At 50.5% G+C, this 13,822-nt stretch overlaps 1 protein-coding gene across 1 annotated transcript in view; it reads right to left on the bottom strand.

Moving 5' to 3' along the window:
• Positions 1-13,294, bottom strand: part of myo3b (myosin IIIB) — an 80,013-nt gene extending 66,719 nt beyond the window's left edge. The window contains exons 1-7 of the mRNA XM_079733849.1: positions 13,112-13,294; positions 12,786-12,806; positions 10,501-10,635; positions 9,068-9,172; positions 8,195-8,294; positions 6,923-6,999; positions 5,401-5,546 (exon numbers count right to left, since the gene is read on the bottom strand). Of these exons, the coding sequence (XP_079589975.1) occupies positions 5,401-5,546; positions 6,923-6,999; positions 8,195-8,294; positions 9,068-9,172; positions 10,501-10,635; positions 12,786-12,806; positions 13,112-13,258 (731 nt within the window). The 5' untranslated portion in view covers positions 13,259-13,294. The remainder of the gene's footprint in view (positions 1-5,400; positions 5,547-6,922; positions 7,000-8,194; positions 8,295-9,067; positions 9,173-10,500; positions 10,636-12,785; positions 12,807-13,111) is intronic.
• Between the last annotated feature and the right edge of the window lie 528 nt (positions 13,295-13,822).

Genomic DNA, 13,822 nt, shown 5'->3' with positions numbered 1-13,822 from the left:
TAAACGTCTTCATATCAGGTTTACAAAATAAATCAGCCATTTTCCACCAGCCTTAAGTTGTGTGCTGCGTCGGTTGATGTGATTCAGAGCGGCAGTCCTTTCTGAAGTGCAGATCAAAGCGAGCTGCCTGTCTCCCAGAAGCCTTTGCAGCGAGCCTGAAGGGTGCCGGGCTACATTACAGAGTCAATAATACGCAGGCACCCTGCTGGTGATAATGTCAAGTGCGCTCATTGTACGAGTTGCTTTTTTCCCCCCCTTCTTTTCATATTTGTGAGAGTGCTGGCTCATGTTGTAAACACAAAATGGCTTACGGGAGATAGTGGTCGGCGCGGCAACGCTGGCTGCCAGACGCACGTCAAAGTGGATCGAGGCGGAAAAAGGGGAAATCGCAGAGGTGTCAACTGCGCTTGAAAAGCTGCTGTTAAGCCGGGGAGAAAGACAAAAATTGTGCAGGTTTGTGGTATTACTATGATTTGGGGGGTTTGGGGGGGGGGGGGATTGCAAAGCTTCTAATACCTCAGATTCTGGTAAGAGGAGCAGAGAACTTCCTGATATCTCATGTAAGCGACCTGCGAGGTGGAGTGGTTTAGGTAGGCAGTCGCTCCTCCCGTGTCGGGGCTTCAACCACACGGCCTGTCAACATTCAGCCATTCATGCACTCATTCAAACACACACCGACGGCGGTGTCAACCACGCAAAGGGACGGCTGGCTCGTCGGGAGCAGTCAGGGTGAGGTGTCTTGCTCAGGGACACCCCGGCCCTCGGCTGGGAGGAGCCGGGGATCGAACTAGCAACCTTCTGGTTACCTGAGCCACATGCCGCCCCAGTGAGAGCAACACCAGGACTGCGTGTTGAAGAACAGCCATGGTGCAACGTTTAGGGCTTGGTAAGGTCTTTGGAAAGATATCCTTTCACTTAATAATAGTACTTAGCATTGTGTACCATCTTATCCTAGCTATCTTAGTTGTATATGGGGAATGGGTTAACCTAACAGTTGTTAGTGTTTGGCACTTGGTCCTATGAACATCCTTACTGTACCGACAGATATATTGTTTCTCTTTCGTAAGTAGCTTTGGATAAAAGCGCTAAATCCCCTAGATGTAAATGTAAATATCCTACTGTTATTCAGTGATGTGTATGATGTATGTGTTGTTTCGCTATTGATCATTTTTCAAGCCAAGACCTAGCTTGTGCTGTCCAATCAGCAGGCAGTAGATCAGGGATGGGAAGGCCTTCAGAGAGTCTCTCAGAAGTGGAATATAGAGAAGCAGAATAAAGACTTCAGCTAACAGAGCGTCTGCTTAACATGTGGACCCATCCATCATCGCAGTGAGAACACCAGCTCATCCTCATTACACACACACACACACACACACACACACACACACACACACACACACACACAGACACAAGTCCATCCACAACCAAACACAGGCGCAAATCGAGACACACACACAAACACACAGGCGCTAATTTATACACACTCACCAACGCACATAAACACACACTGAAATACGCACAAGCAAATGCACACACATGCATACCAATTGCACAAACACACACACACACACACTCATAAACAAACCACACAGAGATGAACATACACAGCTGCATAAATACAAATTCACACACCAATGCACACACGATCAAACGAATGCACACGCACATCCACTCACACCAACACACACAGACACACACACACACACACACACACACACTTCTGTGCAAGATCCAACAATATCACAGGTAGAGTAATTAAACCAACGTCTCGCCACAACTGTCTTAGTGTCTTCATACCACTTTGGGCTTTAAACCTAACACAAAATACGGTTAAATACAAAGTCTTTCTTAACCTTGTACTAAACAAACGCCATTCTACACTTCAACCTGACTTCTGGGAGCACAAGTGAAGCCCCCTAGTGGAAGGAACTCAAGACTAGGATGTTTGGACGCCTTCACGTCTTCCTCGAGCGCCGCCGTCTCCCCGCGGTGCAGACCACCAACGTGAGAATAATCCCTCCCCAGAACAATGCCCTGGATTCCAACCAATCGGCAAGCTCTGATAAGCCTCCGAGTCCTTGGCAAGCCAATCATCTACTGCGACCGGCTTCTGACTTCTGGATCTCCATGAACGCATCCTGAAGGATGTGGCCAATGGATAAACAAAAACAAGAAACTGGAGATCCATGTCAATTAGATGTAACCTTCACACTCATTGTGTGTGTACACACACACACACACACAGACACACAAACACACGCACACACAGCTTTGACTCTGATGGTGGGGGTGGGGTGGGGGGCTCATGGCGTGCCGACAACATTGGCCCACGCAATTAACCTTCCCATGCATATTCAATACTCCAAGAGCACTAGTGTCTTTGCGTTTGCATAATTCATTATACAGTTGATGATTTTACAGCTTTAACCTTTTCCTCCGCTCCATTAACCTCTTTCTGCATGCTGCTGTCATACGCCACGCGGCAAAAACGTCAATCATCAGCAGTTCCATCACCATGACGCACGACCTGCAACGTATAACGCACAAGCCCGTTTGGGCTGGTTTCACCGCACCCAGCAGACCTAGACATAGATGACCGTTCCCATGGTGGGGACCGGACCACCTCTCCAGCTGGTGCTGGGGGTCCTGTTGCTATCAGAGGAGTTGGTAAAGAGGCTCCAGAGGACAACTGGTAGGGGGCTGCCATATAAAAGCTCCTAAAGTACCATCGCTGGGCGCTAAGTGCCTCGGTGCTTGACACTTCGAAGAAAAAGTCTGCCGAGTCGGGACACCTCGTCACGATTACTACATCCCGACACGTCTAAGGACAATGGCTGTGCTACGGGTCCCTCTGTTGTTATGTAGTGGTGTCTTTCAATAAATAACAAGCAATTTATTTAGTACAAATTGACGAACATTGCACAATTAATCATCATGAAAAACAGCACCGTGCCGTCGCCTCAGCGGTGAACCGTTTCAAACGCGTGAATACATAAAGCGAGCGGCTGTGTCTGTTCCAAACATAGGTTACATACATAGCCACCAAGGGCGATCATTCACAAGGCTAATCCCCGTGGCTAATGGCTTGTGAAACGTTCACCCTTTAGAGGACAGGCCGTCGTCCAACATGCCGTCGTTAGGGACGACAAGACACACCCCTTTCACACTCGGAGCGTGTGACAGGTGCCTTGTCACGGGCGTCACCTTCATGGCGGCGGTGGAACTAGTTTTCCCGCTGTTGTCATACCAGGCTACGCTGCCTCGGACCAAACACTTTGGTCCTGAGCTGTTGCCTTATCTGGGCTTGATAAGTGGACAGAGATAGAGCGTGTGTGAAAGCGAGAGAGAGCAACAGAGAGAGACAGAGAGTGAAAGAGAGAGACAGAGACAGAGAGAGAGACAGAGACGGAGACAGAGAGAGAGACATCCAGCCGTCCCGAAGAGGAACGCTGTACACTACACTGACAAAATGGACCCCAAAGACATGAATTTAACAAGACCCACTTGACACATTTCTACCTCCCGATGATTCTAACCCGACACATAATTATACATACAAATACATGTATGTAGACTTCATTCTCACAAGTACTATAAACACCTTGGACTGTGAAAAATTATAAGGAGAAGAGACATGTGATGGACAAGGATGAAGTTTTTCTTTGAATCGTGTATGTAAGAAACAATATTGTCTCAGAGTCGGGCTCAGTACCTCACTTAGCCCCTCTACCTCTGGCCTTGGACCCCGAGCTACACTGGGGGTCAAAACACAGTCCCGTATCCATCATACAGAACATGTGTGATGGTGTACATTCAATTGGCTAGGCTACCTAATCTTAATAGTTGAATCTAATAACCTTCCTAGCGGATGTGGTGTCTCATTCGAATAGTTAAATAATCAAAGTTAACTAATGACGCAACAATGTTTTTCCGATTTTTCCTTTTACCAATCCAGCAGGTTGTTACGTCACCGTTTCTGAAGGCCTGGACTAGGATCATGTAGCAGTGCTGAATGACATGTTAACAGAATCATTACACGGTTCAGAACACCCCCGCTGTGATTTATTTTGGTACCTGCCAGGAGTAAGGTGCCACATCAACACCATTTATAGTGTGTGTGTGTGTGTGTGTGTGTGTGTGTGTGTGTGTGTGTGTGTGTGTGTGTGTGCGTGTGTGTGTGTGTGTGTGTGGGGGGGGGGGGGGGGCAGATCTGTAGTGATTAGGAGGAGAGACTCGATAACGTCCGTCTGAAAAACGACTGACATTCACGCCGGCCACGCCGGGCCGCTCCCACAGTCAAATCTATGAAAGCCCGAAATAATTAAAAGTCATTAAAAAGACAAGAGGGATTATGCGCGGATGAGGGGACACCGCCGTGTCCTCTGTTCCCTTGGCAACGGCGAAACGTCGGGACAGGGGGGTTTGGACACCTCCCTCCTCAGCGACCCCACCCGCACACGAAGAAGACCGCTTTGAGACCCCGTCATCACAAACCGCTGGTATTCTCCGATTTAACGCTTCCCCATTGCAATAAACGCACTGGATGCAGAAACCGCAGCCGGCCGAGCGAAGAGGTGAGCGTGTTTCTGTGGGGCCGCTCACTGAGTTGCCGGGGCTTCTTTTGATACTGGGTAATAGCTGTGACCCAGTTTACCTTCCTGGTGGAGTCTATTGTGCCCAAAGTGCTGCGGTGGCCTCTGAGATACAAGCCGCCGCCGCCCCCGTCCACCTACCCTCGGTGGGGACCAGATAACATTGTGGCTGGTGGGCTAGCGAGAGGCAGCTTCATCTCAGCGTGAATGCCGCTAATCACCGATGCTAATCGCGCAATCAACAAGACAGAAGCAAACGCTCATCTTCGGCAGCTATCTGGGAGGTGATTGCACAGCGGCGCAGATGGTGAACCACACACACACGCACACACAGGCGCACACACGCACGCATGCAGACACACGGGCGCGCATGCACACACACACACACTCATACATGCATGCATAGGCGCGCACGCACTCGCACAGACGCATGCGTTAACATTGGGCAGGTATCTGTGTTTTTAAGTCTTGTTTGTAAGTCTGTTTTGCCTGATTATACTTCGTCAAACACCGTCATTTGTTATCAATAAAAATCCTGCCATTGCCAGAATTCACTTTTATAGAGTCGACCCAAATCAACCAGCCTCTGCTGATTCATCGCGTTTTTCAGCTCCAGCGTCGGGTCGGGAAAAACGCCGCGGGGACGCACACCGGCACAAGGCAGAGCATCATCCGGAGAGACCCCTCTCCTCCCCTCCACTGCGGTGGAGCGACCCACTCAACCGCGGCCCCGCTGAACCCCGGCGGGCTGCGGGCTCAGCCCTGCTGGTGTGTGGGCCGGCGGCGCCCCCTGGTGGTGGAGGCTCACCGGGGGATCTTGAAGAGCGCCTTGACCGGGTGCATCTCCGCCAGCGGGGGGTCCCCGTCCGCCAGCTCGATGGCGGTGATGCCCAGCGACCACACGTCACAGCGGGCGTCGTAGGAGTAGTCGTACTGCTGCTCGCACGCGATCACCTGGGGGGGGGGGGGGGGGTGGGGGGGAGCAGGACAGGAAGCAGTGAAACCCAGGGCTCAAACACACCCTGTCCTCCTGGATGTTATGGATCAGATGTAGATGTATGAAATATAGAAGGTGGATGTGGAGGTGTGTTGCTGTTGTTGAGCTGTATCTGGTTCATATTTAGTCAAGTTGAATAAGAGTAATTATATTAACAAAGCCAGTACAATTCTTATTCTTATAATAATATATTTAATTAATAATAGTCAAATCCTTATTATTATTATTATAGAAGAATACAATATCATAATATGAGTGTTAGTATTATTGCAAACGTGTTCAGCCATCTATGAGACATATTATACCAGGTGTGAGTGTGATTAGCCTTACAAGCCGTTTCAGAAATCTGCCCCATATGAGATCACTAGGGTGCATGTCCACCTAGATCTGTGCTGCATAGATCAGTCTACCAGCCTACCCAGTGGACTGCAGTAAACGTTGCTCATCTATCCAGCACAGATCTAGGTGGACACGCACCCTAGTGATGTCATATGGGGCAGATTTTCGAAACGGCTTGTAAGGCTAATCACACTCACACCTGGCGGTATAATATGTCTCCTTTAAAGATCCTTGTGTGTTTTCTTTTACCGGTGATTACATCAGAACACGTCCGCACACAGGAAGGTAAGTGGGGCACAGATTCTACGTCCCAAACCCGGCCCAACGACCGCCGACACACACACAGACATCCAGCATCACACGCCGTCTAACCACCCCTGACAGCCCAGCTTACAGCTGACTTTATTCTAATTGCCCCTGAGGTCTTCTCCCCAGCCAATCACAAACCTCCTTCCTGCCAAATGGAGGTGGGGGGGGGAGGGGCGGTATCTATTAACCTTGAGGTGACCTCAAGTGTGGTCCGTGGAGGGGGTGTTGCACATAAGAATAGCTCTCTGCCTGCCACACACACACACACACACACACACACACACACACACACATTTACACACACACACACACACACAAACAAACACATTCATTCTTAGGCTACTCGTGCACACATGCATGCACACACACACACACACACACACACACACACACACACACACACACACTCATACTAGGGCCACTCATGCACACATGCATGCACACAGACACACAGAAACACACACACAGACGCACACACACACACACGCACACACCTACCCACACACACAGGTGCATGGACACACAAACATGTATGCAACATCCATGTCCCACTTGAACATAGTGAAACAGGCTTTGTGTGAAACAACAGAAGGACAGCGATGTGTATGGAGAGGTCTATGATGAGTGCATTAGCTCCACCCGGGCGAGGGGGGCCCCGGCTGCCTAATAAAGCGCTCCCTCTGACCTCGGGGGCCATCCAGAAGGGGGTGCCCACGGACGTGTTCCTCCGCAGGCGGGCGCTGGTCAGCTGAGCCGAGACGCCTGAAGAGGAAGAGGAAGAAGAAGAAGGAGAAGAAGAAGAGGAGGAAGAAGACAAATTAGAGCAACGGTCATCGGTTGGTCAAGAAACGCCAAGGTCACGGACGCATGACCTTGGATCCCCCCTGGCCCTTACATTAACGCAACATTAAATGCATTTGTCACGCATTTGTGTCCGATTCCAAACGGGAATCAAGCAAAGGGACGCCGGCCCGGGGTTGAGGCTGGCCGCCTGCCAGGCAGCACCACAGCAGACATGTGATCGTGTGAGATTAACGGGGGCAGATTTCTATCAGCTGGAGTCCACTTCATCAGCCCAACGCGAGGACGTCGACAGGCCCGCGGGGCCGCTCGGCCATTATGGCGTAACAGCTTTCTTTTAATATGCAAACGGATCAAATAATGCAATTTAGATTAACAATAACAGCCCCGGGTCAGGGCTACGGTGCATGGAATAAAACAGAGGGGGATAAATAGATAAAAAATAGACGGTCTGTGTGGGAGCTGGTTACCACGGTGTTAAGCTGACTTAATGATTTATCCGTGTGTGTGTGTGCGTGTGTGTGTGTGTGCGTGCGTGTATGCGTGTGTATGCCTGTGTGTTAGTAAGCCTGTGTGTGTGTCTGTGTGTGCGTGCGTGCGTGTGTGCGTGCGAGTGTGTGTGAGCCTGCGTCTGTGTGCGCATGTGTGTGTGCGTGTGTGAGCGTGTGTGTGTATGTGTGTGTGTGTGTGCGTGCGTGCGTGTGTATGCCTGTGTGTTAGTACGCCTGTGTGTGCCTGTGTGTGCGTGCGTGCGAGTGTGTGTGTGAGTTTGTGTGTGAGCCTGCGTCTGTGTGTGCGCATGTGTGCGTGCGTGGGTGAGCGTGTGTGCGTGTGTGCGTGCGTGTGTGAGCTTGTGTGCGTGTGTGCGTGCGTGTGTGAGTGTGTGTGTGTAGAGGATGGGAGGGGAGGGCGATTCGGTGCGCTTAACAAACCATGCTTCTCGGACACTTTCAATAGATTAACCGTCAAGTGCTGAAATCAGTCATTCGCTCGACGCAGAGGGCCGACAGGGAAAGGGCGGGAAAAACAGGTGTTGCAGGGACCTTCCCATCCCCCCCCCCCCCCTATATGCAAAAAAGTCCCCCCCCCCTCCCCCACCGGTCACGCCTCCAGCCGGCTCATTCGACCGCTCGACGAGAGAGGAGAAGAACGTTACCGAAGTCGACGAGCTTCACTCCGCCCTCCGTCGTCAGGAGGATGTTGTTGCCCTTGACGTCGCGGTGGATGATGCGGTTGTTATGGAGATGCTGGAGACCCTTGATGAAGAGAAACAGAGGAAGATGGTGATGATGATGATGATGATGATGATGATGATGATGATGATGATGATGTCACTACCACGCATCAGCAGTCCCGTTGTAGCCTCTCTTGAGTGTGGGGAGCGTCCATTAACACACTTAACCTAACACACTTCATTTCTGCCATGTTTTCAAATAAAAGTACCAGATTGCAGTTTCACAGAGACACAAACACACACGCACACACACATAAATCATGAGCACCGTGCATGATCGTGCACACACTTGTACTTGTAGGCGAGTGCTTGTGTTCGTACAAGTGTGTACTCGTGCGGGTCTTGTTTGTGTGTGTATGTGTGTATTTGTGTGGGTGTTTGTGTTTATGCTTGTGTGCGTATGTGTTTGTGTGTGTGTGAGAGTGTTTGGGCTAATGCAAGTATGCATGTGCGTGTGTATTTTCGCATGTAGGGGTGTGTATTTTTTTATACCTGTGTGTGTGTGTTTATGCTAATGAGAGTGTGCATGTGCGGGTATGTGTTTGTGCTAATGCAAGTGTGTGTGTGTGTGTGTGTATATGTGTTTATGCTAATGCAAGCGCGTGTGTGTGTGTGCTAATGCAAGTGTGTGTCTGTGTGTGTTTGTGCTAATGCAAGCGTGTGTGTGTGTGTGTGTGTGTGTGTGCGTGTGTGTGCTAATGCAAGTGTGTGTGTTGTGTGTGTGTGTGTGTGTGTGTGTGTGTGTGTGTGTGTGTGTGTGTGTGTGTGTGTGTGTGTGTGTGTGTGGCTCCTCACCAGGAGGGCCCCGTACAAGATGTATGCAATGAGGGGCTCCTGGAGACGTTGGGACCGCATGAAGAGGCCCTTGATGAGCTCCGTCACGGAGCCGCCGTTACACAGCTGGGGGGGGGGGGGGGGAGGGGGGGGGGGAGGGGGGGGGGGGAGGGGGGGGGGGGAGAGAGAGGGGGGAGAGGGGGGGAGGGGGGAGTAACAACAACTCCCCTCCATCAGTCATGATGGAGTCTAGATCATGATTCATGTGGAGAGACACACACACACAGACACGCCGCACACATACAAACATACGCTACCCACAGACACACACACACACAGACACACACACGCTACCCACAGACACACACACACACACACACAGACACACACACACACAAGAACATACGCCACACACACACACACACGAGCCACCCAAAGACACACACACACAGAAACACACACACACACACACACACACGCACATGTCCCCCCCTCACACACACACACACACAAACACACACAAGCACACGAGCAAAAACACTCCACCACACATGCCACCAGATGCGTCACACACACACACACACACACACACACACACACACACACACACACACAGAAACACACACAGCCCCAGAATCACAGCTTCTTCTGCAGGGCTGTGATGCATGTCCTGGCCGATAGCGTTAAGATTCATGCAGGTAGGGCCGGAGGCAGTGACAAACTGCAACTTGCTTAGGGAATATATTTCCTCTCGCGCGCACACTAAGAAAACAAGCAGTGTCTCTGGCCGCCGGTAAAATATAGCGTTTGGAGCGCAGTGCTAGCATGGAGAGCTTATTTAACACCTGCCAGGAGCTTGAGGTCCTTAAAGAGGTCTCGAAAAACACTATACGAGATGTTAACCATCTTAAACAGATTTTAAGACTAACTAAAACACAATTTTGTCGTTTAAAATTGTATCATAATAGATAACATTTATTTTTAGCAGGGATTTGAAACAATGCACACTGAATCAAGATACATGTGATGAAGCAGCAGGTAGGGGTTAGACAGTATAGACAGGTCATTAAGGAGTAGCTAGGGGTTAGACAGTAGAGAGACAGGTCATTGAGGAGCAGTTAGGGGGTTAGACAGTACAGAGACAAGTCATTAAGGAGTAGCTAGGGGTTAGACAGTAGAGAGACAGGTCATTGAGGAGCAGTTAGGGGGTTAGACAGTACAGAGACAAGTCATTAAGGAGTAGGTAGGGGTTAGACAGTACAGACAGGTCATTAAGGGGCAGGTAGGGGTTAGACAGCGAAGACAGGTCATTAAGGGGTAGGTAGGGGTTAGACAGTGAAGACAGGTCATTAAGGGGCAGGTAGGGGTAGGGGTTAGACAGTACAGATACAGGTCATTGAGGAGGAGCGTCTAGGGGTTAGACATTACAGAGACAGGAGGAGAGGCAGGCCCACCTCCAGAACCAGCCAGAGCTGTCCCCCTGCGATGGGGTCCGTCTTGTAGAACATGCCGTAGAACTTGACCACGTTGGGGTGGTTGGACAGACTCCTAAGGATGTTGTACTCCGCCTCGATCTCCTCGTCCACGTCCTGCGGCCGGAGAATACCGTCAACAACCAGACACAACCAGACACAACCAAAAACAATCAGACACAATCAGACACAACCAGATACAACCAGACACAACCAGACACAACCAGACACAACCAGACACAACCAGATACAACCAGACACAACCAGACACAACCAGACACAACCAGAACCATCCAGACACAACCAAACACAACCAGACACAACCAGAACCAACCAGACACAACCAGACACAACCAGACACAACCAGACACATCCAGACACAACCAGACAAAACCAGAGACAACAAGACACAACCAGACACAACAAGACACCACCAGACACAACAAGACACCACCAGACACAACAAGACACCACCAGACACAACCAGACACAACAAGAACCCACCAGACACAACAAGACACAACCAGACACAACAAGACACCACCAGACACAACAAGACACAGCTTTACCTTTAAGAGACTCAATATACGTGCTTATATTTTTATGTATATTTTCCTTTTATATGACTAAATAATCATTTTTGTATGTTTATCATGTTTCTCATATATATATGTATTAACATAGGCAACAAAATTAATAATAAAATTAAAAATTACAATAAAAAATATATAGGCCTATATATATAAATCTCTCTCTCTCTCTCTCTCTATATATATATATGTATATATATATATATGTATATATATACATACACATATATATATGTATATATATATATACATATATATATATAGAATACAGAGCATATAACTATAGGAACATGTGTTGGGACCTGTGATTAGATCCAGCCCAGCCGGTTGGGGAGACGTATCGCTGTGTTAAAGCGTCACATTAGTCCGGGGCAATAAAAGGGGCTGATGTTTAATCATCACCCTTCAACACCTACTCCAACATCCACAAAGAGCTCAACAGAACGCTGCGCGTAAAGTGGCCAACGCCACATGACTCAAGGGAGGCGGGACGGGCCATGGAGAAGAAATATGGCCAACGAAAGAAAATAAGGAGAAAGGAGAAAGTGCTCTGGTGTGTTATTCTATCAGAGTAAATCTCAGTGGGGGGGGGGAGGTTGTCTGAGCGATGGCGTCGCTGGTCTAATCAGCCAGAGCGATGGGAGTGGAGGGATCTCCGTCTCCCCCCCCACCAGGTGGCAGCCTGGTGGGGGGGGAGGGTGGTGGGTGGGGCTTGAGGGTAGTGGGTGTGGCTTGAGGGTAGTGGGTGGGGCTTGAGGGTAGTGGGTTGAGGTAGTGGGTGGGGCTTGAGGGTAGTGGGTGGGGCTTGAGGGTGGTGGGTTGAGGTAGTGGGTGGGGCTTGAGGGTAGTGGGTGGGGCTTGAGGGTGGTGGGTTGAGGTAGTGGGTGGGGCTTGAGGGTAGTGGGTGGGGCTTGAGGGCAGTGGGTGGGGCTTGAGGGTAGTGGGTGGGTGGAGGTAGTGGGTGGGGCTTGAGGGCAGTGGGTGGGGCTTGAGGGCAGTGGGTGGGGCTTGAGGGTAGTGGGTGGGGCTTGAGGGTAGTGGGTGGAGCTTGAGGGTAGTGGGTGGGGCTTGAGGGTAGTGGGTGGGTGGAGGTAGTGGGTGGGGCTTGAGGGTAGTGGGTGGGGCGTGAGGGTAGTGGGTGGGGCGTGAGGGTAGTGGGTGGGGCTTGAGGGTAGTGGGTGGGGCTTGAGCGTAGTGGGTGGGGCTTGAGGGTAGTGGGTGGGGCTTGAGGGTAGTGGGTGGGGCTTGAAGGTAGTGGGTGGGTGGGGGTATTGGGTGGGGGTATTGGGTGGGGGTATTGGGGTATTGTGTTCACTGACGTCCACACAATGACTCGGAGGCCCTCTACGGGCGCGGGCTCACACAACGCGGCCTCTAGAAAAAAAACATCCTCATCACACGCCGGGAAATGAATGGCTGAAGCAAAGAGGGGCGGAGTCGATTCTAACGCTACCCTTTGTGTTGAGGACGAGCAAGATTTACCATGACGGGGGAGAGAGAGAGAGAGAGAGAGAGAGAGAGAGAGAGAGAGAGAGAGAGAGAGAGATAGAGAGAGACAGAGAGAGAGAGAGAGAACGAGAGAGAGACATTGATGTAAACCGTTAAAGTAACTTCGGTTCTAACTCCTTTCTATATCTCGACGGTGGGGTGGGGGGAAGAAACGTACGGGTAACTTACTCTGTTCGAATGGCAGGAGTGCTGATACAAGCCAGAAACAATAGCAGGAAAGAAGTACAGTTTAAAAACAAAGGTTTGTGTGTGTCTTTAGCCTGTGGTGGTCACGTGGCGGCTGAAGGTATTTCAAATACTTTAAATCAACGACATGTCAAGGATTGTTGGCTTTAGCATGTGGGGGTGAAGGTGGTTGTTGGGGGCGGGGGGCAAAGGCTATTTTAAACATCTCAAAATCAACGACATGTCAAGGACATGGAAGACAGTGTTCTCCCCGACCATGACAGCGCCACCAAATGGGACCCCAACAGTGCCCCCCCCCCGGGCCTTACGTTGACGGGGTCCAGGACCTTGACGGCGGCCTCGCTGCCGTCCTTGGTGCTGGTCACGCGGTACACCTTCCCGTACGTCCCCTTGCCGATGGTCTCCACGATGTCCCAGTCCAGCGAGGGGTCTCCCAGGTTCTGCAGGCCGATCATGCTGGACTTGAAGGGGTACAGTCCATACAGGGACCGCCTGGGGGGGGGCGACAGGGCCGCAGGGGTCACTCGGACTTCAAGACCCCCGGGTTAGAGGTGGAGCTCGTCTGTGGCGGGTTTGTGGGCGGTGGCTCTAGAATGTGGGGTTTGTGTGTGTGTGTGTATGTTTTTGTGTATGTTTTTGTATTGGTTTATGTGTGTGTGTGTGTGTGTGTGTGCGCATGCGTGTGTGTGAGAGAGGGGTTTGAGCTAATGCAAGGGATGGATGGGTTTATGTGTTAGCATGAGTTGTTTGTGTGTTTGTATGTGTGTGTTTATGCTGATGCCAGTGTGCATATGTGTGTATGTGTTTGTGCTAATGCAAGTGTATGTGTGTGTGTGTGTGTGTATGTGTGTGTGTGTGTGTGTGTGTGTGTGTGTGTGTGTGTGTGTGTTTATGTGTGTGTGTGTGTGTGTGTGTGTGTGTGTGTGTGTGTGTGTGTGTGTGTGTGTGTGTGTGTGTGTGTGTGAGTGTGTGTTATATATATAAGCATGATTGGAGGAGCTACCATCCAGGTCATTTTG

The sequence above is a fragment of the Pollachius pollachius genome (assembly GCF_949987615.1).
Source record: "Pollachius pollachius genome assembly, chromosome: 3".
NCBI classification, from domain to species: Eukaryota; Metazoa; Chordata; class Actinopteri; order Gadiformes; family Gadidae; genus Pollachius; species Pollachius pollachius.
Note: the sequence above shows the minus strand (reverse complement) of the source record. Positions and strands in the feature narration are given on the sequence as shown.